Below are 26,970 nucleotides of genomic sequence, written 5' to 3'. Positions count from 1 at the left end.
CTGTTCCCTGCGTGTCCCAGGGGAATGCTGACCATTCTCGCCCTTCCTGCTGGGAGGCTGCGGTGAGCAACGGGAGAGCCAGCACTTCTCCAGGTGGCTTGTGGAAATCCCGGGGGCAGTTTCACTCTGCTGGGCTGTTCCCAGCCCAAGAAGCAGCGTCATCATCATCATCTGGGGCTCGTCTTTCTCCCTGGCCCCAAGCAGATCTTCCCTGCTGAGCTTCCAGCAGATCTCGGCTGGGAGAAGCACGAGGTGGAGCAGGACGTGGCAACACTGGGGCTGACTTAGGGTTTAACCACTCCCTCTCCTGCTAGTCATGGGAATCCAGTGGCTGCAATCAGGGGGAATCTGCACAGCCAGGCTGGCCCAGGGGCAAGGGGAGGGATGCAATGGGCTTTTCCACCCTAGGGGAGATGCTGGAGCGAGGGAAGGAGCACCCACCCCATGCCAAGCAGGGTTCAAGAACGGCAGCACAGGAGGACTGGCTTTAAGAGTTTATTTAAAATAAGTTTTGTTACAAAACAGGATAATTTTTAATTATTAAAATACATAGAAACATCTAATCATACAAAAGGCTAAATTAATTTTTCCCTTTTTTGTTTTTAAATAGAATATGCTGTGGAAACGTGAGAGGAGAGGGCTGTGGTGGAAGCAGCCGTCAGTGCATCCAGCAGGTAATTGCAGCAGGAGGAAACGTACACCCACACAGGTGGGTGCTCAGGGCCACGGGCAGTGCCATCCCCTCCCGTGCCCCTGCCAGCCGCCATCCCCACACATAAGCCAACAGGCTTTTTGGGCTGGAGGTTTTGGGGTATTTTTGTTTGTTTTCCATTAGTTTTCCATTCCAGGTCCATGTAAACAGGCATAAATATTTCAAACACTTCTTCATCTCGACCACACTGTGATCTCTCTTGACAAGACAATAACTTTACAATAGCTTCATTCGAGACTGCGCCATCCCCCCTGGTGCCGCGGGACACAGGCAGCCCGTGACCGCTCCGTGTCTGTGCTGGGGCAGGGCCTGGCAGCACTGGCACCACGAGGAACAGCAGCTCGGCTCATGCACAGCACCAGGGGCCTTCATGCAACAACAGGGCTTGAGAAACCGACGGGGAAAGGAGCTGCTGGAATTTTTTTTCTGACTTACCACGGAGGAAATGCTGCTCTGAAAGACATCGGGCAGTTGTCCGGGTGCAGTCTTGTGGGGAGCTTATAGCCAGGCTGGCCCTGTGCGGGGTAGCAGAGGCATGGCCAGGGGCTGGCCTGGCCCTGAGCACCCCTTCCAGCTCTAAGAACCCCCACCAGCCCAGTTTCATCGTAAAAACAAAGCTGGAGAGATGGAGGGAGCAGCCAGCAGCTCCCCGCTCTGGCTAAAAACAACTGTCACACAGGTGAGCATCTGAGGGGGCAGATTCCTGCTCAGCACCACTGTCCCCCACCCTGAGAGGGGCGTCTGGCTGCTGGGAGACCCTGGTCCCATGCTGCTCATTGTGAGAGGTGCCATCACCCTGTGGTCAGGGGTCCTGGTGGCCAAGGGAACAGCACCGAAGCCTTTGTGTCTTCCAGCAGCCGTCTCCGTGTCCCTGTGAGGGGCTGGGTCCTGGAGCAGGTTTGGTGCCCAAGCTGGGAGCTGGCACTCATCACAGTGGGACTGACCTCAGCTTCCCTGGGAGGAGACACATGTGGGTCACAGCAGGCAGGGACACAGCCACCAGTGCCCCAGTCCCATCTGGTAGCATTGTAGCAAGAGCTGGTACCACAAGCATCCCCAGGAGCATCCCTGCACAGCCCAGCAGCCCTGCCCTGCCTGGGAAGCGAGGTGAAGCAGAGCCCTCCACCAGCACCCACCACAGGCACTCACCTGGCAGCCACGGCTGCCCCTAAGTCAGGCTGAAATCGAAGGGGAGAGAAGTTCAGCCTGGTGGCACTGCCCTCCCCACACCCCCTGAGCTGCCAGCAGCAGCTTCGCACCACGGTGCTCTTGGGAAGTGCCAACCATGGCTAATTAGCAATTACTTAATGAGCTGATTATGAATCTGCTCACTCCCCCACGCAGGCTTTACCACGGGCTTGTGGTGGGAGCCTCCTTGGATGGAGGGACCCCGTACAGGCTCTCGAGGTGCCCCACCACCCACCTGAAGTGTGGAGCTTCCTGCGGATGGAGGCGGAGCGACTGGAGAGCTGCCCTGGGCTGTGGGATGTGTGGCCTCGGCCAGGTGTTGCTGCAGAACCCGGTGAGTCACCCTGGGAGGAGATGAGGCACAGCCCCAGGGTCAGCCCATGCCAGTCCTCAAAGGGAAGGAATGGGGATGGGCTCATGGGCAGATCGTGCCCGCCTGGGTAGCAGTGTCCAAATGTGCTCTGGGGGTACCAAGGGCTGCTGCAAAACATGGTTTGGAACAGCCAAAGTAGAGCATCAGCTGGACACTGATGGGGACAGTGTCTGCTTGGGGACAACCCACATCCCACCAGGGGATGGTCCCCTGTCGAGGTGGTTCCAGGGGAACATATAACAGGCCTGGGGGAAAACGTGTGGGGGAAAAACAGGGGGACCCCTGAAGTGAGGGAGAAGAGGAAAGGCACCAGCAGCTCCTTGGTTACCTCCAGGTGCTCCTGGCTGGGCCAGGAGGCCAGCTCAGCCTTGCGGGAGACAGGACCCAGCTCCACGGAGCGAACCCTCTCGGCAAACTTCAGGGAGCACAGCGTCTCGCTGGTGTTTTTCTCGGCGGGGGAGACCTGCAGTCGGGGAGTAGCAGGCAGAAAAGTCACCCTGGCAGCTGCCTGTGCCCCCCAGGGGCTCCCCCCCGGCAAACCTGCTGATGGCGGCCGGTGAGATGCTATTATTAACCTGCCCCTCCCGGGGTGGCTCTGTCCATCCACGCCTGGGCCAGCTGGATCCCCTGTCACCAACTGCCACAGCGGGAGGGACAGCCGGGAATAGCTGTGGCAGGTGGCAGGGGCTTGGGCAGCCCCCGTGGGGGCTCTCTGTGGGCACAGGCAGCCGGGGGTTAGGGGGTCACAAAAACAGGGGTGGAGGAGCTGCCAGAGCTTAAAATCCTCCCAGCAAAAAGAGGAGATGTGGAGATGATAATACGCAAGGAGATTGTGCCCACAGGGATGGCCTCCATGTGCAGGCAGGGAGGGCAGGGTCATGGACCTCCAAGTTCATTCCCATTCCTCAGGCTCTGGGGCATAGAGATGGGGTCAGAGCTGCCTCTGGCACTGCAGCTGCAGACCACATGTCCCCATGGGCAAGCCCTGTCCCCTGGTTCCTGCCTCCAGCAACCCTCCCACCTGCCCCAGCACTGCAGCAAGAAAGGACCACACTCATCCCAAACCCCGCCGTGACTGGCCGTGGGAATGCTGGCAGGCCCAGCCCCCTACCTGCACCATCATGAGGGTCTTGCTGTCGCCGCTGAGTGAGTCCTGCAGCAGGTAGGTCAGCTTGGAGTTGCGGAAGGGCACGTGGCCCTGCCGGGAGCGCAGGGCGTAGATGACGTCGCCCAGCGCCGAGAGGGACTTGTTGATGTGCTGCGCCTCGCGGAGCCGGCTGCCCTCCGCGCCCGACCGCCCCACCCGCTCCGAGCCCGCCAGGTCCACCAGGTTCAGCTTCCCTGAGGACAACACAGCCAAACACCCGGGCTGACATCAGCGCTCAGGGCCGCAGCATCCCAGGGTTGTGCAGCCCCGGGCACCCTGGGGAGGGGCTTGCCCCGTGGCACCCACCTGTGGTGCGGAGCCCCGTGCTGCGGTCGAGGCCACGGATGGTGATGATGAGGAGGGCGTGGGAGCGAGAGCTGTGCTCGTTCAGGTTGGTGCACTCTGTCACCCGTTTGACGTGGCCAAACTCAAAGACCTGGGGGAGTCCAAGGAGTTAGGGGGTGAGGCCAGTTCGGCCCAATCCCACGACAAACCCCCTGTGATCCAGGGATGCCCAGAGATGTAACCTGAGCAGAAGCCCCCCCAGTGGGGTGCCTGGTCCATCAGGGTGATGACTGCTGTCAGATCTCAGCCTGGAGGATGCACCAAAGGCAGGGGGTGACAGGCAGGGCACTGTGGTGACAGCCGCATCCCACTAATCCCTCAGGAACCCTGGGCCCCACGCTTTTATTTTTAACCCCCTGCGGCTCACCCCATGGGACAGTGACCTTCACATCACACCCAGGGACCTATTTTGGTCTCTATTACTCCCTAGGGCTTCAGAAATGTTCCCGAATCCATAAGCCAAAGACCCCTCCCGTGTTCACTGCACCCCTGTTGCCACCCTGCTGTGCCCGCCAGCCCCCATCTCCCCGCACCTTGTTGATGTCCTCCACGCTCTGCACCCTGAACTCGGTGAGCCCGGGCACATAGAGCTGCCCGCTGCCATCGGGGCACAGCTTGATCTCCAGCTTCTCCTGTGGCTCCTTCCCCAGCAAGTCCCTGGGAAAAAGGGGCACCCGTTACTATCCCTATCCCAGTGGGATTCTGGCATCCCTTCCACGGCTCAGGGCTGTGTGCCAACACTGCCAGAGCGGCCGCCTCCTCCTGGGAAAGCTGCACATCCTATTTATAGACCTCAGCTCTCTTGGCTCTCACGTGCCTGCTCTCACCCAACTCTGTTCCCCATTATCCTAATGGATGTGCTCCACAGGATCCTCCTGGCCCCTCCAGCTTGAGGCTGGACAAGGGAGGAAGATATTTCTCATGTTCTCAGCTCCCAGTTACAAAGTCCTAAATTTAGCATCTGTGGGCAAGGGTGGAGAAGGGGATGCCCCAGTCGCTGCATCAGGGCCAGGGAGTGGGAGTGATGGCAGGGCAGGGAGCCTGTGTAAGTCATGGAGCTCGTGGGAAAGGCACTGTGCACCAAAATAAATTAAAAATAAATCCTTGCGTGGCCAAACGCCATCACCCAAGGCCCTGGCACAAGCTGTGAGGCCAAGGCAGGGCTGATGGGATGTTGGGGGGAGAGCAGCATGGGGTGACACCCAAAAAGCTTCTCCCCTGTTCCCGTACCTGAGTGACTCGTTGTAGATCTCGGCAGCACTGACGGTGATGGCGTAGTCCCAGTCAGCTGCTTTGCCCCGCACCTCAGAGAAGAGGAGCTGCAGGGCCCGCTGGTTGATCCCTGGATTTGCTGCTGTTCCCTGGTGGATTGGAGTGAGAAACAGGGGGAAAAACACCCTCTTGCGTTTTATTCCCTATTTTTTTCTGAGCAGAAGCAAAGCCCAGCGGGGGTGTTGTGGAGCAGCAGTCACTGTCACTGGTGCCCGCCGGGTCTGAACTGGCCACCAGCCTGCTTAATGGAGGGTGCTGAGATGGGGCACCACAGATTGGGAAGCTGAGGAAGAAGATCGAAGCAAAGCCAGGTAAACTCACCTCCATTGTGTAGGTTTTTCCTGCCCCTGTCTGCCCATAGGCGAAGATGCAAACGTTGTAGCCATCAATGCAGGAGGTGACCAGGGCTTGAACCTCCTGAAACACCTGGGGGTGACAGGGGAGGGTCAGGAGAAGGTGGCTGCATCCCCCCCTCACACCAACAGTGTGGACAGCAGCACCCACCTCCTCCTGGGACGCTTGTGGGGGGAAGACTTTATCCAGCTCGAAGGACACCTGCTTCCCCTTGTGCAGGAGGTGCAGGACAGCGTCATCATCGGTGTCAAAAGTCACTGCATTGGCCGCCTCCGGGCCCTCACCATCCTCCTTTGTGATGGGGCGGACTCTCCCGAAAACACGGATGTTTCCTTGGATAGGGATTGCAGGGATAGTGTCAGGCCCAGCACATCCTGCTGCCACCCTCAGTAACCATCAAACACTGGGCAGGCTGAACGCTGCAGCCCGCTGCCGACTGAAGCATCCCGCTGTCCACCCGAGCACCTTATGGGGATGCTCCCCTGTCCATCCTCCCCCCCTCAGGGACACGCTCTCCCACGATGGGACCTGCCACTCCCCTGCACACCTTTCAGCCGCACCAGCTCGTTGTGGCACTTCTTGCGGAGCTGCAGCTCCCGCCGGTACTTGCGCAGCAGTTCCCGGTTGGTGCTGTGCACCTCCTCGATGGCCTGGCTGATCTGCAGGGGTGGTGGAGACCAGTGGCTCAGCGAGCCAGCCCCCCAACATCTCCACTCTGCACAGAGGGGGGATGGGGTGGTGGTTCCAGGGGTGGCTCACCTCGGCCCGGGCGCTGCGCAGGGTCTCCTGGAGGAGCAGGGGGAAGTCGCGGACCTGACGCTTCAGGCTGTTGTAGTCGTGGGTGAGGGTGCGCAGGGCCGGCTGCAGCGTCAGCAGGTTGGTCCGCACACCTGCAGGCACGAGGCAGGGTGAGGGTCAGGTGATGGCACCCCAGCACCGGCCAGGCAACCCCACAAGCCCCCTGCACCCTCCTCACCCGCCAGGTTCTCGTGCACCGCCTTCATCTCCACCTGGGCGCGGGAAAACGCCTCTTCGATGGCACGGTTCTTCTCCTCCTCCATCGCCTGCATCTCATCCAGCATCTGCCCGTGGGCTCGCTCCAGCTCGGCCTCATACATCACGATCTGGGAGAGGAGCAAAGTGGAGGTGATGCTAACCTGGTGCCCACCTGCTGCCCGCGCCATGTCACCCGGCGAGCACCGGGCAGGCAGGGAACATGAGGGGAGTTCTGATTTACTCCTGTCGCACTCAGACCTGAGCTCGGAGCTGAGCCTCTGTCTTCTGGGAGCTTTGCAGCTGCTGTTCCATCTCCTTCAGCACCTGCCTCTGCATCGCCACCTGCTCCTGCAGGTACTGGTTTCGGGACTGGGTCTCGCACAGGGCTTGTTTTGCCTTGGCTGACTCCACCTCCACCGTCTTGATGATATACTGGGGGAAGAAGCACCCAGAGATGGGATGTACTGGGGAAACCAAGGGGCCTGGAATGGAGCTGTTGTTTGCCCAGGGGGAAATAATTTAGGAAATCATGACCCTGTGTGGATGTGCTCAGGGCAGAGAGGCAGGTGGCACTTGCAGGGCAGCCACTGGGCACTGCGAGGCACCCAGCCCAGCCAGGAGAGATGGAGAGCCCCTTGGTGCTCACCTTGATCTGCTGGGGCTGGGATTTGAGGCTGGCAATGGTCTCCTGGCTGTCCCGCAGCCGCCGGCTGAGCCGCTCCTCCTCCTCGGCTCTCTCGGCCAGGGAGTCCTTGAGCCGCAGCTCCACCTCGGCCAAGCGGTTCGTCTTCTGCTGCACCTCCAGCTCCAGCTCCACCAGCTTGGCCCGCGTCTCCTCTGCCTCCCGCTGCAGCTGAGACAGTTGCTCCTGCAGCCCAGCGTTCTCCTGGCCCCAGAACGTGATGGACAAGGCTGTGTCACCCACGGGTGCCTGTCACTGCCACCACCGCAACCACCACCACCACCACCAGCCACTCACCTGGAGGTGGTGGCAGTCCTGGCACGGAGCCTGCTGCTGCTGCTGCCGCCGCAGCTCCCGCAGCTCCCCCTCGCACGCCTTCATCTCCTGCCGCAGGCGCTCGTTCTCGGCCGCCAGCAGGTCCCGGTGCTTCTCTGCATCTGTGCCCCCCTGCCAGGATGGAAGAGAAGATGGAATCTTGATGTACCCCTTGAGCCCAGCCTGCTGCTGCTCCGGGGAGTCTCTTCATGCTGTACCAGCGAGCCCCCAGCCTGCCATGTTCAGGGAGCCACAGTCTCCTGCCACTTTGGAGCCCTGATTCTGCTGCCCCCCAGGGAGCCCCCAGTCTGCAGCATCAGGGAGTCCCCAGCCTGCTCCATCACAGGAGACCCAGTCTGCTGCTCTCAGGGGAGCCCCAGCCTGCTCAATGAGCCTGGGAAGCTTCAACCCCCAGAGGGGCTTTCACTCCCCATCGCAGGGTGATGGCGCTGGGGGACCTTTGCCTGCTGCGTCCCAGGGACACTGACGTAACACTGTTGGACAGAAAATCCCACAAACTTTTGTTCCGCAGTGTCTCTGGGCCCAGAGGGTCCAAACTGTGACCTTGGGGAGGTTTAATCCGTCTCTGCCCACCCCACGTGCCCTCTTCCTCCTCAGGAACCCGGAGCTCCAGTGTCTCTGGAGCTCAACCCGATCCCGGTGGCAGCTCACCAGCTCCGAGTGCAGCCGGCCGATCTCCTGCGCCTGCTCCAGGACCTTCGCCTTCAGAGTTTCAACCTGTCAACACGGACCAGGTTAACCAGGAAGCACCTCAGTAGTTTTTGGAGGAGACCCTGTGGTGCCACCCCAGCCACCAACATCCAGTCTGTCTCACATTTTTGTTATGCCTTAATTTTCCACCTGGCTCTGAGCGCCTGATTCACACGACCTGATTAAAACGAGTGTTAATGAAAGCCTTGCCTTGACCTTGTTCAACCATGGGTATAATTTGTTCATGTTGAGCATTAGCAGAAACCATTATTTAAAAAAAAAAAAAAAAAAAGGCATCATCTTTGGAGAAGGGAGAAAACAAACCTATCCATAACTGTGTTTGAAGAGCCAGAAGTGCCTTGTCCTGCCCTCACAACATAGCTTCGCTTTGCCTTCTCTATTTTTCTTTATAGGAAAGTTATCTTGGGACAAAGAGGGGGCAGGAGCTCTTCAGGGAGGCCACGTGTCTGAGTCTGACAGGAGGATGCTCCTCAGCCACCCCCATGTGGGCATCTGCCTGTCCCATGGGAACAGGCTGCCCTCCCTGCAAAACCAGGTGGATTCCAGAAATCCTCCACTTTTTTTTTGTCTAGGGACCTGAGGCTCTCCCAAAATCTGCAGTTATTTGAGCAAACAGCAGCAGCGAGTGCTTGGTGAAGCCACCAGTCTCATGGACTGTGTATTAATGGGGTTTGCTCACCTGCTCTGTCCCTTGTCCCCACGCCATAAACCTGCTGGGTGAGCATCACTACTGCCCCAGAGCTTACCCCAGAGGGAGCTGGACCTGCCTGCATGCTTCACCACCATCCCCCAGGTCCCAGCCTGGCTCCTGATTTCCCTACCCCAGAAAGCCGCCAAACTCCTGACTGGGGCGCGCCTGGATATTGCCCCATTCCAATAACCAGCCTTTTCTCTCTAAGCAACCGGCCCTCTGCGGACCATAATTTACAAACTGCTGATTAATAACCAATGCAGATGTGCTGACACGGGGCTATAATTAATCCGGTAAGTTATTGAGCCGCGCCCTCGCACAGATGGCAGCACAACGGGGCAGCACCTCCGTGTGCCCCGCGCTCTGTGGGGCGTGGGGTCCCACAGCTACGGGTGGGGGAATGCGGCTGCTCCCTGATGGCATCGGGATCCCCCCCCTCCACAGCTGTCCGTGCCCTCACTCTGGGTGGGAAAACCCCATTTCCATATTCACCGAGGGAGATTATTAAGGTATTTCTGTAAGCATTTTTAAGAGAGGGGAGGTACTGAGAAGACAGAGTCACGACTTGTTCCGGGGAATCCGCCAGCCCAGCCAGCCGGCACACACGCCGGAGCCTGCCCACCGTTCCCTGTGCCGGTGGTGCCCAAAAATGCCGGTGCACCTCCACCCCCTACCTGCTCGGGCATCTCTGGCTGCATCCTGCTCTCTGGAGGTGACAGGGACTCCTTGGCAGCCGGATCTGGCTCGAGCCGTGGCCCAGCCATCCCCACGCTTTGGAGGTTTTGGCCAGCACTTCACTCCAGCCGGCGTCGGCTGCGCTTGCTGCCGAAGTGGCCGGCGCAGGGCCGGCTCCCGCCGCGCTCACGCTTGTGTCATGCAGAGCATGCCAACCAAATGCAGGACGATTACCTCCGCCTTTTTGACACCCGTGGAACAAGCAGAACCTGACTGCAACAGCTTCCACAACAGCCACATGCAAATCCCTTTACGAGCAGCCAGAATTTCCATCTCCCTGGGACGACCCAGGTCCTTGTGCTGGGAATGCGCCGGCATCAGCGCAGGAGATGGGTTTTGGAGGAGATCTGGCTGTGGCGGCCAAAACCTATCCCTTCTTCAAACAGCTCCGTGCCTTCACATTCACTTTCCACCCCCTGACTCTTAGAAGTCACTAAAATTAAACTGCTGGGTTGGTCTAACGAGCTGATCCTGTGGCAGCCGTCCTGCTGCAGGGCTGCATCCCGATGCCCAAAGCCCTCTCGGCCACGTCACGACCACACACCTTCACCAGCACGACTGTGGTGTCACTCAGGGGACTGCAAGCATCCCAAGGGAGGCACAGCCAAAACCAGTGCTCAGGAACACCCAGCTCCCACATCATCCCTATGTGCCCCAGCAAAGGAGATGCTCCATGATGGAGGTCCTACACTCTTCCCAAGTGCAACCCTCACTAACTGCACACCACTCCAGCCAAGTCACAGCTTGAGGCTGGAGGCCCTGAGAGACCCCCTTGTGCTGCCCTGTCTCCACCGTACCTGGCCTTGCAGCTGCAGAGAGAGGGAGAGCTCGTCGTTCTCCTGGGCAGCGAGCTTCTCCTGCAGCCCCAGCACCTCCTCCTGCAGCTGCAGCTTCTCCTTCTGCAGATGTGCCATGGAGGCCATCACCTTCTGGATCACCGGGAAGGGCCGGGCTGCTGGCAGGCTGGCGCGTTTCCCACTGCAGAGCCTCCCTCCTGCGGTGTGAGCAAAGGTGGAGCCGGTCAGGATTTGGCCACCTCGCTGGGGAGCAGAGTGCCAGCCATGGGGAGAGTCCCCAGGGGCTGAGGTGGGGACGAGAACACAGGAAACGGGACTTGCACAAGCCCCGTGGAGAACGGTGACACGTTGGGAGGCACATCCCGAGTGCCAACGGTGCTGACCACAGCAGGCTGGGCTAACGGTGGCGTCCGGCCAGCTGAGCCCCAGGGCAGCCAAAGGGGATGTGCCAGTGCCAGCAGAGCATCCCAGGCCGCAGCACAGAGTACCTGCCCCCGCCACTGCGCAGTGACCCAGCCCCACCACACGCCGAGATGCTGCCGCCTCGCTCTGATAACAACCGCCTTCACCCCGGCGCTGATTCACCCCGGCATCCTTTCTTCTGAATGAGCAGGTGCCGGTGGAAAACCAGCGTGTGATCATGTCATGCAATTAAAGCCTGCGTCATTACACACAAATATAATGGAAGCTGAAGGAAAATTATACGGGTACCCTGAGTGGCCGTATTGCCCAATCCTCCCGTGTTTGGCTTTCTAACCTTCCTGGTATTATTTTAAACATCATTTTCTGCATGCTAATAGAGCCACCAGCGCTGACAGAAGCCAACCTGGCCATACATCAGAGCCCTACCAAATGACCTGGTAGTTCCCAAGAAGCAATGAGCTGGCCTGACTCATTCCCAACGTGGGGATGAAGCACTGTGGTGAGGGAGCTGGTGGCCAGGATCCCGGCTACCCGGCGCCCTTCCCTGCCTGCCACGCATTTCATCCGCTGCCACCAGAAACCTGAGGTTTCAAAAAGCAGGAGCTGATGCTGGGAATCGCTGTGCTGCCCGCGGGAAGATGCTGCCTGCTTCATGGGAAATGTCCTGAATACAAGAAGAAAGACTTTTTTTGTCTGTGAATCAGACTTTCTACCTTTAAATGGAGTGAAGGAGGCAGCAGAACAGGCATAAAAATGAAATGCTGCACCAAACCACAGCTTTGCTGCTGACAGCACGCCATGGGACTCATCCAGCAGTGGCTGCAGAAGAGATCACTGGGTTCTGTCTTCCTGCTGTGGGCTGGATATCCCAAAAAAGCACTGCCAGGAACTGGCTTTATTTTCTTTTCATGCTGAAAACTCAGCACAGTTCAGGCAGGGGACTGTGGCCTTCTCTTTGAAATCAACCCAGACAAAACCCACCCCAAAACTTCCAAAGCTGACAGGAATGCCAGCTCTTGCCCCTTGGGGAGCATGAAGGGATAAGACAAAAGTACAGGAGACAGGAGGCTCCTGCAAACACACAGCATGTCTGCACACATCATCCACACTAATCCTGGGCTGGGACCCAAGGCAGAGCCAGGATCAGATCTGCAACACTCAGCTGCAAGTCAAACTGCCAGGCAGGGAAATCCCACATGGATAACGCCTTCCTCCATGCTCCAGCACCTTCTTCCTGTGACAGCATCCACGGGAGAGGAGATGCTGCCCTGTGTTGTTACATCTCCCCCTGGGCAGATGCACTGGTGGTGATGAGGTGTCTGAGTGCAGCAGGCACGGCACACCGACCCTCCTGCTTTCCCAAATGCTCTGAAACCCATTTGGAAAGTTGCCCATTTCCTTGGCTTTGCCCTGTTACCACTGCCACACAGACCCCTTTTCTCCTGCTTCCCTGCCCCTTCCCAGCAGCCACCCCACGCCGGGAGCTGCTCTGGGATGCATCCTGGGACCATGCCAGCAGCAGCTCCTGAGATGCACCCTGACAAGCCTGCACAATTCAACCCTGACACAGAGAGACTGGAAACCACGGGATTTCCCCAACCTGACACATTTCCACACACATTACATTTTCCTTAAGGAGGAGGAAAACAGCAGTGGATTCACCGGAGCTCATCTGCTCGGTTCATCCAGTTCAATAATTCATCGGTCCCCGTCACCACCTGGCAGCTGGCTGGTGTTGGATTTCTCCTGTGACCTGTCCCCCTCCGTGAGGCAGACACATCTACGTGCACCCCCACGGAGGAGAGGTTTCTCTGATACCCACCAGCAGGAACCAAGAGCCCATCCCGTCCCATCCCAACCCTCCTCCCGAGCACCCAGCACCCCATCGCCGCTGTCCCCCCACCTGCTTTCTCCAGGTTCATGGTGGAGGCCGCCTGCACCGCTGTGGCAGCTGCTGGCTGGCAGGGGGATGCCAGCGGCTCCTCCGTGCCTGGTGTCAGGTCCCAGTGCCGGGGCTCCTCCCGCCGCTTGCACGCTGTGTCCCGCAGGGCCTGCGTCCACGAGAAGAAACAGGTCAGAAGGGAGAGGTGAGATGCAGCAACTGGGCACGCCGTGCTGGACATGATGCCAGCAGCCAGCACTCCAACGGGCTGGCCGGGAATGAGCAGGGAGGGCAGCACAGAGGACAGGACAGTGGGGCCCGGGAAAATCCTCCCTCTGAGGGAGTTGGGTGTTGGGAAGCTGCCACAGTGAACTTATCATCTTGCTTTTAGCTCTCCCCATAAACAACTCCTTCTCTCGGACTGGCCGTGCAGTTATACTGGATATTAACTATTTTTCTTTCTATGGCCTTAAAAAATGACCCTGACTTGCAGTCAAGGTTGAATGTGAAGTTGCTTGCTGTGAACTGTGGCTCAGGTAATTCCCTGCCCAGTGGGATGGAGTCCAGCCCCCCAAAAAAACCAGAAGAAATCCGGAAGAAGCTTTTGGAAAGCTGAGATAAAAGGTGATGATCAGCTGAGCTCACCCTGGTCAAAAATGCCTTTTCTAGCTTATATCTTATCTCAGAGCCCGTGGCATCACCCCACAGATCAGCATTGCTGAGGAGACATGTCTCACCCCAGCAGAAGGGCAAACATGCCAGTAATTTGAGAATAATTTGGAAGGAGGTGGTGGCAGCATCCTCCTGGAAAAGCCGCGTGTCTGCGGTGCCTCTGCATCTGAGACTCCAGGAGGGTTTTGCCGGAGGGAATTCATTGAGGCTGGTGTGAGATAAGGCAGTGTTTTTCTTCTTTTCAAAGAAGGGGAATTTGAATTGATTTGCCTGAAGCCCAGAGTGAACTAGTGGCAGCAACACCAGTACACAGTGTCCCGACACTGTCCCTGGCTGTGCCACCCTTCCACCTCCTCCTCCTCCTCCATCCCACTGGCAAACACCACCTTACGGCACTGCATTTCCTTATCACACCTCTGCCTTGAGCTCTCCTGCTATCGTGACCCATTAGTGACCCAGAAAATGTTATTCTGGGCGGTTCCCCAGCATTTTTGATGCCTTGTGAGTCCCAGGAGATGCTCTTCCCTCCCTACTCATGGCAGCAGCTCCGCTCGAGGCACGTGGTGCCGGGGTCCAGACAGAAACTGTTTGCAGTGAGGGAGGAACAGCTCTCACTGAGGGATGGCCCAGCTGAGCGTGGGGCATCCTCCCCACCATCCCAAAACTGCCCTCCCCACCCAAGCCACAGCTGGCTCAGTGCTCCTCACCTGGAGAGCCCGGCAGAGCCCACGAGGGTTTGCAGCGTCTGGCCAGCTCACACCGAGGATTTTACGGTGAAGCAGAGGGATCCGGGGAGAGGCGCCTGCTCTGCTCCCAGCACTGAGCCTGTCCTGCCCGCAGCCTGAGATGGAGCAAAGAGCATCACTGGATCAACCTGAGAGCCCGGGATGGACACAGCTTTTGGCCTAGCTCAGCAAACCCGCCTCCTCCTCCCTGCCGCCGCCACCGCACCGGCGTGGCAGAGATGGTGCCTGACTTTTATTAAAAATGTTAATTATGGTAATTAGAAAAATTATCCCTTGGGGGGGCGGAGACTTGTTGCCAATGACTAGTAAGGAGAATTCAGGGTGCAGCGTCTGCCTGGCCTCTGCAGGACCAGATCTGTCCCCCCCACCAGGGACATCCCAGCTCTGCCCCTTGCCAAGCCGCTCCGCTTCCTGAGATCCTATCTCGGAAAAGCTGCCAAAGCCAGCTTGCATCACCGAAACCAGACGGACGGACCCTGACGGCGTCACCTCCCTCCACTGCCCCCAAATATTTCCTTTATTTGTCAGGCAGCCAAACCCGAAAGCAGCCAGGGCAGCAGTTCCTGCCCTGCTGAGCCACGCAGAAGGAAAAGAGCAACTCGAGGAGCCTTCTCCCACGGCTGTGTCCTCCTCTGCTACAGGAAAAGCAGCTGGTGAGGGTTATGTCCCACTGCTTGGGGACCCTGCGCCCTTCCCCCCACACACACCTGCCTGCCACAAGCGCTGCCACCATCACAGGCAGCCAAATCTCTTCTCCAGCAGGCAGGAAAAAAAATCAGCAACCCACAAATCAAGCCTCAATAATGCAGTTTTTTCTCTAAAATCATCCAGAGGCAGTTTGGCCTGAGGTGGACGCAGTGTCTGGAGGGAAATGTGCCCTGATGAAGTTAGCCTATCACTCTGGACTTCTTCCCAGCCTCTAATTATCCATAACATTTTGCACGCGCCAGGAGAATTGAGTGTTTCCAAAGCGTTGGAGAATGCCCCGATAAAAGGTGATGAGTTCCCCATCCCGGCATGGGCAGAGGCAGCCACTGGGCAGAGGAAATGCTAGAAAACCCCGTTTTCAGAGGCTTTGATGCCAATCAGCACTTGGCTGGACTGGCTTGGGTGCCAAGGAAGAAGCAGTGTCCGGAGAAGCAGCTGCCAGTACCTCCGGATGGAGAATGCTGAAGTCAACAGAAAAAAAGCTCAAATGGGGGGATGGGTTGGGGGGGTTCAGCCCCCTGCTTTGCCAAAACCCATTTGGCACCTCTGGAAGGGAGGTGGGCAGGGCTGTTTTCCAACAAGCGGCTGCAGGCTGGGGCAAGCAGCTTCCCGCCCGCACGCAAAGCAGCTCAGCTACCGCGGAGGAAAACCCCGACTAAACTCACCCACGGGGTCCATGCACTGGGGAGGGATAAGGAGACCTTCCAAGGAGATGAAGCCAGGTGAGGCAAGGGCCCTATGTCTGCCCTGCCACGCTGATCGCTCCGTTTTCTTTCTTACATGTTAAATTTTAAACATTCTCCCTAAGTTTGCCGCTCGGAAGGGCCAGGAGGGAGATGGAGGCAGCCCTCTCTGCTCATCTGCTCTCTCCCTGGCTGTCCACTGCTCTGTGCCCGCTTCCCAGTCCCCGTTTCTCAAACCTTGAGCTTCATCCGGAAAGAAATGTGAAAAATGCAGGCTTGCCTGTTCCCAGCCTCTCCTTCCCCAGTGAGAAGGGCGTGAGCTCGGCAGGCTGAGCCCCAAGGGGCAAGGACAAGCCACCGGGCCGTACTCACCGTCCGGGACAAGGTCCTTCGTCTTCCAGACGGCTCCGCCGGAGGGCCCGGATCCCAGATCCCAGGCTGTGCGGGATGTGATCATGGCACGGGGGTCCCGAGTGCAGCAGCACCTCTGCAGAGAAGCGCAAGGACGGACATCTCAGCCGTGCTCTGTGTCCAGCTGTGAATCCCAGCGGACCGCGCCAGGGCAGACCACGACAAGAACGCCGGTGCCGACTCCCGAAACCCGCAGGAAGTTGCACCAATCCCGATTTCGCTCCCGAAAAGGCGACAGCCCCGGGCTCCCTCCGTGCTCCCGGCGGATGTGACATAAACAGTGTCTGTAATTAATTTACTCATTCCCGAAGCCTCTCCAGGCCCCTCCTAACCTCCGGCCGGGGCTAACTTCGGGAGTTAGGAACTCCGGGACTACGGGCAGCTCCACTCCGCTCCGCACCGCACACACCGCCCGGCACCGCCCGCTCCGCACCGCACTCGCCGCACACACCGCACCGGGGGCCGGCTCGGCGGGGAAGGGGGTGCGGAGCTCCGGGACCGCCTGCCCGCCCTCCGCGGGGTCCCTTCCTCCCCCGACCGGCGGCCCCGGGGGGCGGCTCCGGGAAGGCGGGAGCAGCAGCGGGGCGGTCCCGGTGCCGGTCGCGGTCCCGGGGAGCAGGAGGCGCAGCCCCGCCCCGCGCCTCCCCGGTGCCAGTGCTGGTTCCGGTGCCGGTCCCGGTCCTGGTCCCGGTGCCGGGGGCGCCGCCCGCCGCAGGCTAACGGGGAGCCGCGCTCTCGCCGCGCCGCGGGTGCTCCGTGCCGGCACACCCAGCTCCTCAGACAAAGGGAGCCCCTGCCCACCCCGGCCCTCCCCGCCGCCGGTGCCGCCCCCGCGGGGCACTCACCGGGTGCGGGTCGATGGCGGCGGTGGCGGGGCGATGGACGGTGCCGGCCCCAGCCCCGTGCCCGCCCTCCCGGGCACTTCGGTAACGGCGGCGCCGAGCTCCGCCCCGCGCTCGTTGCCGTGGAAACCCGCGAAACCCCCCGGCGGGCGGTGGGGCCGGGGCGGCACCAACCAGCACCCGGGGCTGCACCTTCCCGCACTTGGGGCTCCCGAGCAGCAGCCCCGTCCTGGCTGCGGGAGCTCCCGGGGCGCCCGAGGGACACCGCCCGCCCCTCTCGCCAGAGCCCGGGGAGCTCAGCGGAGCCCCGGTGTCCCCCCATGCCCTTCCCAAGGCATCCCGGTTTCCCTCCCGGGATTCCCTGACTCTCCCTTGTCAGAGCCCTGGGGTGGCTCCCGCTGTGTCCCGGGTACCCGCGGTATGTCCCTGCCTTTCCCGCCCTAATCCCGGTGCTCTTTGCGGGCTTTCAGTGTAACCACGTCCCACCTGTGCAACCCCCCCGGCACGGCTCATCGGGGTGAGCCTGGGGGACCGTGGGGATGGTGGTGCTGGTGACCTACACACCGAGGACCAGAGGTGACAAACCATGCCCTCACCCTGTCATGTCCCCACTGCTCCCAAACACCAGTGCATTCGCTGGCAACGATGCCAACCAGCACCCCAGGCTCACCGGGCCTGGGGGCACAAGATTTTGAATGAAAAAACAACCTGTTTCTAGCCCACAGGCACGGAGAAAACAGCCTGACATGCCAAGACCTCTCCAGAGGCCCTGGTGTTGTCAGAAAGGCAACAGAAAATCCTGCTTTAAATATAATTTATACGCATTTTTAGGATGTGAGTTGTGTCTACGAGCCTGTAACGCACACACAACCCTCATGGTAATGGCTGGTTTGGGTGACACAGGTCACTCATAACTTGTTCATGCTAATGAACTGGCAGTACCGGATGCTTCCCACAACAAAGCTGAACTTGGCATCCACAGTGATGGTGGCAGGTGCCCCGTGCAATGGCTCACATCTGCCTGATTCCCAGCATGAAGCCCTTTTGGCAGGGATGGATTATAGGCATGTGTGCCTATAGACACATCCATATGTACATACATGCACCCAGAGAGGCCCTAAGCAGTTGCTGATTTGCATAAGTACCCCATTATTTGTGCAGGTTTGGGGATAATATTGACACATGTAAAGTTACTTTCCCCTTTCTGATAGCGACTGCAAAGCCCTATCACCATTGGCTTCACTTACGAACTGTAAGGGTAAAATAAATGTCTATGTAAATGACTTTAACTGGTAAGTAATTTCCTGGCTTTTGAATGCTTCGGGTTTTTAATGGTATTGCAATTATGCAAAGCACGTAAGTTGTATCAATTACATCAAGTAAGTCTACATTAGGCAGGCACATGTGTGAATTCCCCAGTTTAGAAGAATAACTTAATGAATAAGCATGGAGCAAAATCTGAGATGCAAGGAAGGGTTCTGTGCCAACAGCCCTATTCAAACAGTCACCTGTGAGCATTACAAAACCCACCCCTCCCAGCTGCAGGGCTGTTTTTCTGGCGAGGACAGCGTGGCTCTGTGACAGCCCCAGCACAACAGGAACAGGATCTCCAGGGATCCAGAAGTGGCGTTCCTCTGGATGCACGCTGGTGACCAGCTCCCTTTCCCTGTGTGCTGCAATGCTGTTCAGCTCCAGGGAGCACCGTGGATCCCAGGGGACACCCACTTGCTGCTGGATGTGCCGGGGGCCTGGCAGGCAGTGGGGATGCATGGGAGCCTGTGCAGGCAGCACAGGCCTCACACACCCCCTTCTCTGCAGGGATTCACCTACACTGGCTGGAATAATCTCAGCCTGGTCCCCCAGCGATGTTCCCGTCCTCCTTTTCTTGGCTGTCATGTCTCCGTGACCTGAGCGAGCACCGGCTGACGACATCGCTGGAGGTATTTTTAGAAATGCTGCTTTGCAGGCAGGCAGAGAGAAAAGGCAGCGAGCAGCAGGACTCACCGCCAGCAGCACCCTCCTGGCAGCACCCAGCAGGTAGTGGAAAGGCTCGATATATTGATGACCATCAGTGCTAAAACAGCTGCCCTCCATGCATGGCACCAGCTGTGCCAGCCAGCCACGGGGCATGCTGCAGGGGGACAGTGACCCTGGTGTGGGTTTGGCTCTGCTTTTAGCCCAGCCTGGGCTGTATCTGAAAGCATCGCTGCTGTGGTGGCTGTGAAGTCAGGCAGGTTAATTTGCCTTTTACTTGGGTGAGGGGAAGCGATCGAAACACATCACTGAGTGGGGCCCTTTGCATTGGGCATTTGTTCTGCCCTGAGCAAATATTTAACCTACATCTGTAGGACAGCTAAAAAATACCCCAAAAAGAAAAAAAAAAGTGACTCCCCCTCCCCTCCCTTCGAGCAACATGATAACCTTGTCCAGGAATGCAGGCGGGAACACACCTGATACCTGCTCTACTGTATACTGGGATGTTCCGTGCAGAAAATTCCCACCAGAAGCACCAGACATCGTGAGAATGTGTCCCCAGAGCACAATTAATTATAAACCAGCCCATTATTCTAATTTTGCTCCTCCTTGAGGAGGGAGGTGAGGGGATTTCTCAGCGTTGCTGAGGCACGGCTTGCCAAGCCAACACGAAACACTTCTCAAAGCAGGAACAAACCCCAACATTCCTACATTCCTACATTGCCATTTCACACAATGACAGGAGTTTTAATTAAGTCTTAGCATGTGCTCCTGAGAAATTTATTACTCATTTTAAAGTTCACTAGCTGAATTAATGCAACCCTGAGGCTCTGATCCTCGAGATAGGGTTGTGTGGAACTGGGTGGAGAGCAGGAGCTGGGGAGGGGTGTTGCGAGGATTGCTGCCAGAATCCAACACGTTGGGATGATGCTTTGGATGGTAGTGGGGGCTCTGCAGATCAGCCCCCCCTGGCCAAGTCCTGTGAGCTGGCTAGGCTGGGTTTTTGGATAGCCATGGGCAGCAGGGAGGCAGTCCACAAACAAGGAGCCAGCAGCTCTTGCTGGGAGCTGCTGCATGCCACAGCTCAGCTCTCCCATGTCCCCCCATCCAAATCTCCTCTATATCAAGCAAATAACAAAAGCAACATCTTTTTCAACCTGCTGTGTTCAGGTAGAGAAAACCTCTGCTGTGCAGGCAGCCAGGGCAGTGCCATGTGAGATGAAGCAGCCATCAGGTGGGCGACTCTTTCACCCCTCCAAATTTCCTATCCCGGACTGCGATGCACAGCCATCCAACCAAACCTCAGCCTCTGTCTCCCTTTTTTTTACCTACCTTTTATCTTTGTCATGTTTTTCGGCTGGCCTCAGGTACAGCTTGGGTTTGGCTTTAATGCCTGTGCCTCCCTTATGCAAAGCACTGCTGGGCTCATCCTGTGCCTCTCCGGCTGCTGGGGAGCAGGGAGCTGCTCTGTGGGAGGGCTGCAGCTCACCTCCTAAGTCATTAATGTTTCATGGCATTAATCAACACGGGCTCCTGCTTATAAAGCGCTTCTTAGAAACAAGGCTAAGAATAAGCAGGAGGTGTTGTGGCCGAGGCTAAACCCTCTCCGCTGACTGGGAGATGCCCATGCTGGTTGGAGCAGACGCAGCAAGGGGGCACTTGGATGCCAAGTAAATGCCATCCAGGCCATTTTATCCAACAAATAAAAATTTGGGCTGCACTGGGAAGATGGCTGCATCCCAGGAGGAGCTCCTGGTCTGTCAGGAGCCCACCAGTGGTGCCCCAGCCAGTGGTTACAGGGTGTCCTTTGGACCCTCCCCATGGGACCTTGGGTGCTTTATGCAATTCTTTTTAAATGAAGAAATGTCTGAAGATAGAAGCTGCAGGTGGGTAATTGGGATCTTTTCAGAATTTTACTATTTCACCAGTGTCAGGGTGTGCAAAGACAGGCTTAGGCTTTCCTCTGCACAGGCAGAAGGGAAGGGAGCCCTCTCCTTTAAGAAATAGATTTAGTGCTCAGCAAACCCATTTATTTTTAGTGCCCTCTAAAGTGTGCTTGACTTTGGAGGAGAGAAGAAGCAAGAGCAGTAATTCTGAATAATTTAGGGAACAGAGTTTTAGGGCTGAAGTGGCTCTGCCTTTCTGGGGCAGGGGCTGGAGGAATGCTGGGCTTACTAACAACATCCAGCTGGTTTAGGCATGGGCAGAGGTAAATCAGGGAGAGCTTCCACAGGGGAAGAGGGAAATATCCCTCTGGTCATAAAGCAAATGCAGCCACGTGAGGGAAAATATTGTGATGGTGGGTAGAGCATGCAATGAGCTCAGCTGCATCCTGACTGCAATCGGAGAGCTGCACCCGACAAAGACATGAATATGCAAACGAGGCGGGATATTCACCGATGGAATTAAACAGCTTTCCCGCTAACTGGCTTTGACTGCTCGATATCAAGCTGTCTGCAAAGTCCCACTGCGACTCCCTCCTGGCACACCAGGCTCACTCCGTGCCACCTTTGGATTTTAAGGTGCCCTAGGAATGCTCAGCAGGCACAGTCCAGCCGCTCCACTTGTGTCTCAGCGATGGAGTGCACAGGATGCTCTACCACCCCTGCTCTGCAGCTTTTGGGCACCAGGAGTCCTCCAGCGGGCTGGGAACGTTATCTTCCCATGGATTACTGACACGGGTTATATATAATGGATGTCTTTGAGTTCTCACTGCACAGCTCAGAGCCACAGAGCAGCGGAGATCCTTGGCCACGGCCCGGGGATGCACCGGCTCAGCCGTGCTCAGGTGCCCATTTGCATCCAAGCCCCATTTCCCTGGCACCGTGGGGATGCTCCCACCACCTCCACGCCCTGCTGGGTGATCTCTTCCCCGCTGTTATCTACACTGAGCCAGAGCATTCCAGCCCACCCCATCCTATCACAGCTTCCCACTCACCAAGGATAAAGCCTGAGGTCTTTATAGCTTAACTGACAGGAGCATATTTCATGGTGATTTAGTTATTATGAACCTAAGTGGGACCAAATTATCCTTTTTTTTTTTTTTCTTCTAAGGTGCAATTGAGATGGTGAACAAAACTGCACTCTATTAAGAGTAAGAGTCACCAAAGAGATCCATGAATCTACCTGCCAAAATTTTACAGGAAAACCTGTTTTTTCCTGTTAACACAAAAATAGATATGCAGCTACCACAGAAACTCATCCTGTTTCAGAAAAAAAGAAAAAAGGCACAAAATTTCTTGTTCCTGTGTCGGTGCTTCAAAGATTCCCTTGCAGCAGACTACAGGCTTACAAACTGCAAATAGGATGGCAGGATCTGTCCTCAGAGCATGTTTTACACCCAAACAAAGGGTCTCCAGCTTCCTGGCTGAGCCAGGGGAAGTTGTGGAGAAACGCTGAATTCCAGCCTCCTGCTGAGGCTCAGGGAAAACGGAGCAGCACGGCGCTGAGCAAGGCTATTTTAGAACTGAAAAGTTTTCCATCTACTCCCAATGAATATTAAACAGCCCCACGCTTCAGCTCTGCTGCCTGCACCCGGCGCCGCGTGAGCAGATTTAATTTCTCTTTATGGAGAGGAGCAGACCCACACCCGTATTTTCATGCAAGTGCCTTAGAGGTGAAAGGGATGTGAAGGGTGAACCCGAGTCCTCTCTGCCGGGAGATCCCTTCAGCAATCACTCACAACTGGAAAAACAAGGAGACATTAAGGAAAAGCTGGCAGCACAGGCAGGAGGAACAATCATAAGGGTTTATGCAGACTGACGTGGAATAACTGCCAGCTTGCTGGGAACTTCATGTAAACCTTCATGGGCTTTGCTTTCGCATCTGTTTGCAGATCCAAGAGAGGTGTCAGGTGAAACAATAAGGATGAGATGGAGAAGGAAATGGTAGTCAAGGTGGGACCAAGGCATGGCTGGGGTGCTCAACATCCCAGGCAAGATGGAACTGAGGCATGGCCAGCATGCCCAGGTGAGGTGGGACCGGGGCTCTCTGGGGCTCAGACATCTCTGTTCAGTTATCTTCACCTTCAGCCCACCAGACAAAAAGTGCTGCTGAATTAACCCCTTGGGAAACAACAGCAAAATAACCACAGAGCACCCGTGTGCAAACACCTGGGCATGTTTTGTGAACACGACTCCAACACAGAGGCAATTTTGCTGGTTTCCATCCCCAGCCTTTGCTGCTGGAACAGACCATGCCCTGCTCACCCCCCAGCCCCTGCCACTGCTCTCACCTGTGGGCCCATCCAGGCCAGCCCTGGTCCTGGGTGCGTTTTTTGGAAGCCTCCTCCTCCACAGGCCAGTCTCCACACCATGCCCACAGGTCGGCACGAACACCCCTGGAGGCTGCGCCGCTCGCCGTCCTCGCCGCGGGCAGGGATGCTCTCCACGGCCTGCACCCCGCTCCTCTTGCTGCTCCTCTTGCTCCAGCCCTGCACTGACAGCCCTGCCAGCACCCACAGCGTGTGCATGGCTCAGGGAAGGGATGCTGAGCTCCAGAGAGGGTCCGTGGGAACTCCCCTCCAGCCTCCCTAGGGCGCCGGGAGCCGGCCGGGGTGGTGCGGCTGTGCTGGCAGCAGCAGCTCCCTGGGGTGGGATGCTTCACCACACTTTTCCACTCTTGGTGCCACACTCCTGGCACGCTGGCACTGGAAAACTGTTGCCTTTTCATCAAGGGCTTTGTGACTCCGTCGCAGTCTCAGGGTGAAGGCCCTGCAATTCTTCTCTTCCCTTATTAAGGGGCAGTAAATGCTGTTGTAAAGGTGGTCCGTGATGGTGCCTGGTACCAGAAGGGTCCCAGTGCTGAAGCAGAGCCAGGGTCACAGGATCCCCCAGGGATGCTTCCCTCACTGCCAGCCTTCCCAGCGAGCAAACAGGGTGGCTTCCTGCCCCCAGTGTCTCCTTCACTGCCGAATTTCTCAGCCCATGTAAACCTCTCGTGGTTCTGTCCCATCCGTGACCAGAGAGAGAGAAAGCACCGTCCCCTCCACTCCCATCTGCCAGTGCATTAGGAAAATGAGAGCTGATTAACGCCCATCCCCTCCTGAGCACCATTGGTCCCCAGCAAATTGCTGACACCACTGATTTAGGGGCAGTGGCAGACAGGTGGACTTCCCTCCCTCTGCAGACATCCAGGCTTAGATGGGTTGCTCGGGTCTGAGCATTTGCTACAGTCAAAAGAAGTGCTTTAATTGCACAGAATGAGCGTGTTAATCAGATATTTTATTCTATCACCTCTCAGAAGGTTGGTTCAGGCAGTGCCTTTGCTTGCAGACCTGCTTCTCCACCGCACGCCAGGCGAGATGGGATGGGAAGGAGTTCGTGTGCCCACACCACCCCATCAACCCACAGAAGTTGGAAGGGCCCTGTAGCACCAAAAACTCTTCTGTTTCTCAAGGCAGGCCAGCTGGAAAGCCCCATTTCCCTCCCATTAATCTCCACCTGCCAGCACTTTCTAGAAGGCAGTTAAGAGCAGTGAAACTGGGGAGATTTGCAAAATAAACAGCGATCAAACGCAAAGCCCTGGGTTCCTGCTCCGAGGGTGTCTGCCAAGACACACAGATCGTATCGGGCTAATTTACAAAAGGAAAACCGCCCTAATTAGTGTTCAGGAAAGCACTTTAATGAGAAAAGCATTAGTGCAAAAAAGCGAGAGTGCCAAGAGGTCAAGCTGTTCCTAAATGCCAGAAAACCAGGAAACAGGGCAGAGCCCACCCAGGAGGCAGCACCATTTTCTCACTTTTTAAATAATACCTCAGGTTATTAGTGAGGAATTTATAAAACCCAGAGCCAAATGCCCAGTGGCAGGGCAGAGCCTGTATGCAACAAGCTCTGAGCATCGCGATGCCGGGTGTGGGCAGGGCCCAGCTGTCTCCCCTCCTTTTTGGGGCAGAGGGTGGGTTTTATAGCTGGAGTTCTCCGCTGTGAAGGGGAGACCAGAAGCCCTGCCAATGCCTGGAGTCCCGTCTCGCTGGCGGCTCTGACGGCGGCCAGTAACCATGGCAGCGGAGGGGTTTTCACGTGATGCTGGTATTTCTGCAGCACAAAAGAGCCTCTTATCTAGAATGAGTAACTAGTCTGGCTGGTCTTCATTCCTTCGGTTCTCGCTAAGACAGAACGGCACGGGGCGGCTCATGTGATGCCCACCCTGGGGCCAATTCGGACCATCCACGTGATGCTCGTCCTGGGGTGAATCCGGACCATCCACGAGGAGGAGGGATGAGAGGCTCCAGAAGGCCCGCAGATGCTCCCAGGGCAGCGATCAAGCTGTGAGGAGGCAGAGCCCTCCTCCCCAGAGCCCTCCTCCCCACCTCTTCCGACAGACAGAGCTGGGAAGGGAGCAGCGGCTGTTTCGGCAAGCTCAAGTTTTCAAAGTGAGCACCTGCAAGCCCTGGGAAGCACTTTAGGGCAATGCTGGTGTGACAGCCCAGAGCTGGCAGGGGTGTTCCCTGGCCACCCCATGACATCAGTCCCCACGACCTGATTTATCTCACTTCTCCAGTTGTTTACATTTCTTCTCAAATTCCTTCCAGTTTGTCCAAGAAAGAAGTTTGAGACTTTAACTGTTTGACTTCCAGCTCTTTTAAGTGACTTCTAAAAGCAGGAAAAACTGCATGAAATAATGTAGCTTTCCAGGCTTCTCTTCTTCAGATGAACTCACACCCAACTCACTGATACTGGGCAGGTCTCCCTAAGAACATTCACCCTATGGCATGAACCAAAGTGGGCGAGTTTCATCTCAAAATAAGAATGGGTAAATGAGGAAAGAATGAGAAAAGGAAAAAGGTCATCCAGCCTGAGCTCAGCCTAAACTGCTGTTAATAAACGCTGGCATGGGCATCTGTGGGCTTGTGAAGCTCTGTGTGAGCCCTTCCCAAATGGTGGTCTGGCTGTTTTTCAGGATGTTAACTCCAGAGAGACCATTTCTGCACTTAAAAGGGGACAGAGAAAATCAGACTTGTGTTAACTCCATTTTAGAGGCAGGTAAAAGGGATTTGGGGGGAGTTATATGCAACCACGACTCAAAGCAGAGCTACACAAAGTAAAAAAAAAATATATATAGGCAGAAAAGGTGGGTTGCAGACTGTTCCCTGAACCAGGACTGTGTCCTGCTGGTTAAGGTCTGCAGGCTTCAAAGTTAAAGTGCTTAATTTTATTTCAGGCTTTCTAATTGAACACCATTTAAATGGGCTTTCCATTTATCCTGAAATTTCTTTCTGGACCCGAGTCTAATCCTCAAACCTGCTTATTTGCTTTTACTTTCGTTACAACCTTATCAGTGATTAACCTGCACTTAATCTTTTTAAAAGATTGCTCTGGCTATAAATACAGAGAAGCTACCTGCCCTGTTTCTATCCAGAGGAAAGCAACCTCCTCCACCATCAGATGCCTGTGTGGGTTATAATGTTCCTTCTGTGAGCTGATTTTTTTAATGGGAGACATTTGTCTTCTTTAACTTCATACAGAGCATCAGATCAGTATCAGTTCTCTGAAGGACATAACAGCACAGGTCACAGGGAATATGAATATAAAAAGTATATATGTATTCATATTGATACTTTCATATATGTAAACAGTATATATAAAGCCTCCAGTAAAGATGCTGCTTGTGAGGCAAAAGCCACCACATTCCTTCAGCTCCAACAGTAAGCTCTGTTTCCTCCTCCAGCAGTCCTCTATTCCACTTATTTCACTAAAAAGCAGCAACAGCTAAAATATCACTGCAAGAAAACCTGGTTTCTATGGCAATAAGCAGCTGCCTGGCAAGATCCCTCAAGTACTGCATTCATATTCTTAGAGGATCTCATATCAGATAGACCCAAGACTTGGGGACATCAAGTGGAAGGAGCAAAAGCTAATAAGGAATGCAGTAAAGGTACATGGAGCGTTACCAAATCCAACAGGAGCGTTCCAAGGGCAGTTGTAGGGAACACAAAGTGATAAGTGCCCACTGCAAGATACTTATTGGAACAAAGGCAGAGAATCCCGTTGCAAATACAGCAAAACTGGTAAATGAATGGAGCTACAAAATTAAGCAGAAAGCCAGCTCGTGGCAATCCCCAAATCAAGGGGCACTAAAGTCACCTCTAAATAGTCCTGCACAGCAAACAGACCTGAGCTCAACTCCCCAGCCCAGCCCGTAAGCCCAGCCCTACCTTGACCTTAATTATTACCTGGAGAATAATCCCTCCAAAGAACTAAAGCCGTAAACAGACCGCAGAGCAGGATAATTTCAGATGTCCTCGTGGTTCCAGAATTACCAGTTGTGTATCCATCACCATCTCATGCTG

The 26,970-nt window shown here is 56.3% G+C and overlaps 1 protein-coding gene across 12 annotated transcripts; it reads right to left on the bottom strand.

The window, feature by feature from the left end:
- Positions 1–386: 386 nt before the first annotated feature.
- On the bottom strand, positions 387–20,030 carry KIFC3 (kinesin family member C3). 12 transcript variants are annotated; one of them, XM_027893934.1, is made up of 21 exons: positions 15,826–16,185; positions 14,024–14,157; positions 12,666–12,813; positions 10,340–10,536; positions 8,057–8,122; positions 7,367–7,516; positions 7,034–7,273; positions 6,646–6,819; positions 6,368–6,515; positions 6,151–6,281; positions 5,939–6,050; positions 5,542–5,723; positions 5,359–5,463; positions 4,996–5,126; positions 4,299–4,422; positions 3,727–3,856; positions 3,385–3,614; positions 2,602–2,736; positions 2,136–2,244; positions 1,862–1,890; positions 387–1,666 (listed from the first exon to the last, which is right to left on the bottom strand). In XM_027893934.1, exons 1-20 carry the CDS (start codon positions 15,908–15,910, stop codon positions 1,886–1,888), a joined length of 2,736 nt encoding a protein of 911 aa, XP_027749735.1. In that variant the 5' UTR covers positions 15,911–16,185; the 3' UTR covers positions 387–1,666; positions 1,862–1,885. The 12 variants fall into 12 exon arrangements, 11 of the variants coding, with proteins under 11 accessions (XP_027749735.1, XP_027749733.1, XP_027749736.1 ...); XR_003572398.1 differs by having other exon boundaries at positions 1,862–2,244; positions 15,826–15,910; XM_027893932.1 differs by lacking the exon at positions 1,862–1,890 and having other exon boundaries at positions 15,826–15,910.
- Positions 20,031–26,970: the final 6,940 nt, after the last annotated feature.

Source organism: Empidonax traillii, unplaced genomic scaffold (assembly GCF_003031625.1).
Source record: "Empidonax traillii isolate 1590-97213 ecotype Southwest subspecies unplaced genomic scaffold, ASM303162v1 scaffold413:size1348891, whole genome shotgun sequence".
Lineage (NCBI taxonomy): Eukaryota > Metazoa > Chordata > Aves > Passeriformes > Tyrannidae > Empidonax > Empidonax traillii.
The sequence above is the reverse complement of the archived record's forward strand: the minus strand, read 5'-3'. Positions and strand labels throughout refer to the sequence as shown.

Excerpts from the sequence above, each read along its gene's own strand:
- KIFC3 (XM_027893930.1), bottom strand. The coding sequence starts at position 15,910 with ATGATCACATCCCGCACAGCCTGGGATCTGGGATCCGGGCCCTCCGGC. Across the intron at positions 5,464-5,541 it reads CACAAGCGTCCCAGGAGGAG|GTGTTTCAGGAGGTTCAAGC; the intron begins GTGGGTGCTGCT and ends TGTCACCCCCAG. Across the intron at positions 3,615-3,726 it reads CACGGGGCTCCGCACCACAG|GGAAGCTGAACCTGGTGGAC; the intron begins GTGGGTGCCACG and ends TGTTGTCCTCAG.